This window comes from Tupaia chinensis, unplaced genomic scaffold (assembly GCF_000334495.1).
Source record: "Tupaia chinensis unplaced genomic scaffold, TupChi_1.0 Scaffold143603_1, whole genome shotgun sequence".
Lineage (NCBI taxonomy): Eukaryota > Metazoa > Chordata > Mammalia > Scandentia > Tupaiidae > Tupaia > Tupaia belangeri.
This window is the reverse complement of record NW_006203449.1, coordinates 87,963-88,654: the sequence shown is the minus strand read 5'-3', so window position 1 is coordinate 88,654 and position 692 is coordinate 87,963. Positions and strand designations below refer to the sequence as shown.

The 692-nt window shown below is 32.5% G+C and overlaps 1 protein-coding gene across 1 annotated transcript in view; it reads right to left on the bottom strand.

Annotated features, from left to right (window-relative positions):
• The window catches only part of LOC102472240 (testis-expressed basic protein 1-like), a 20,172-nt gene that overhangs the window by 1,434 nt on the left and 18,046 nt on the right, over nucleotides 1–692 (bottom strand). The window contains 1 exon segment of the mRNA XM_027766656.1: nucleotides 7–315. Coding sequence (XP_027622457.1) covers nucleotides 7–315 — 309 coding nt within the window.

The window sequence follows — 692 nt, the reverse complement described above, 5'->3', positions numbered from 1 at the left end:
CTTTTGGTACTCTTGCTTCACTTTTCTTTACATGGGTTCCTTGTCTCTTTTGTATCCCAGCATCACTTTCTACAATGACCTCCATTCCTATCTCCTCTTTTTTCAGCTCAGTGTCTTTTAATTTTCTCTTAGACTCTTTTTTGTGTGTTGTTATCAAGGGTTCATCAGAATCTGTAACTGCAATTTCTTTCTTTAGTGCTTCCTTGCTTTCTTCTTGGCTAGTCTGAGACCTTGTGGTGCCTCCATGTTTTATACTCCGGGCTTTGGAATCTGATTTTTTTTCAAGTTCGCCATTCATGTAACCTGGAAATATAACTGAACACACAACAAAAATGTATGATTCAGATGTCAAATATTTTTATTTCTATTTACCCCTGATACTGGTTTCTCTCTTTCTTTTTAAGAACTGACAAGCTGGGGATAATTTGAGATTTTTTGGGGAAAATATAAAATGGTGGAACCCTCTGAATAAAATTATGGAACGATTAATGAAATTCTAGACTCTTTAAAATCAATTGTAAGACCAATGAGAGAAAAGATATAATATATTATAAATGAACTGACATTTGTTTAGTAGATTATGACCCATAAATAATGTTTAGGGTCCAGTGGAAAATGTACTCTGAAAATAAATTGAAATTAATAAGGGACAGTTGTAGAAGGAAACAATAATTATTTCTTAAAATAGAAAA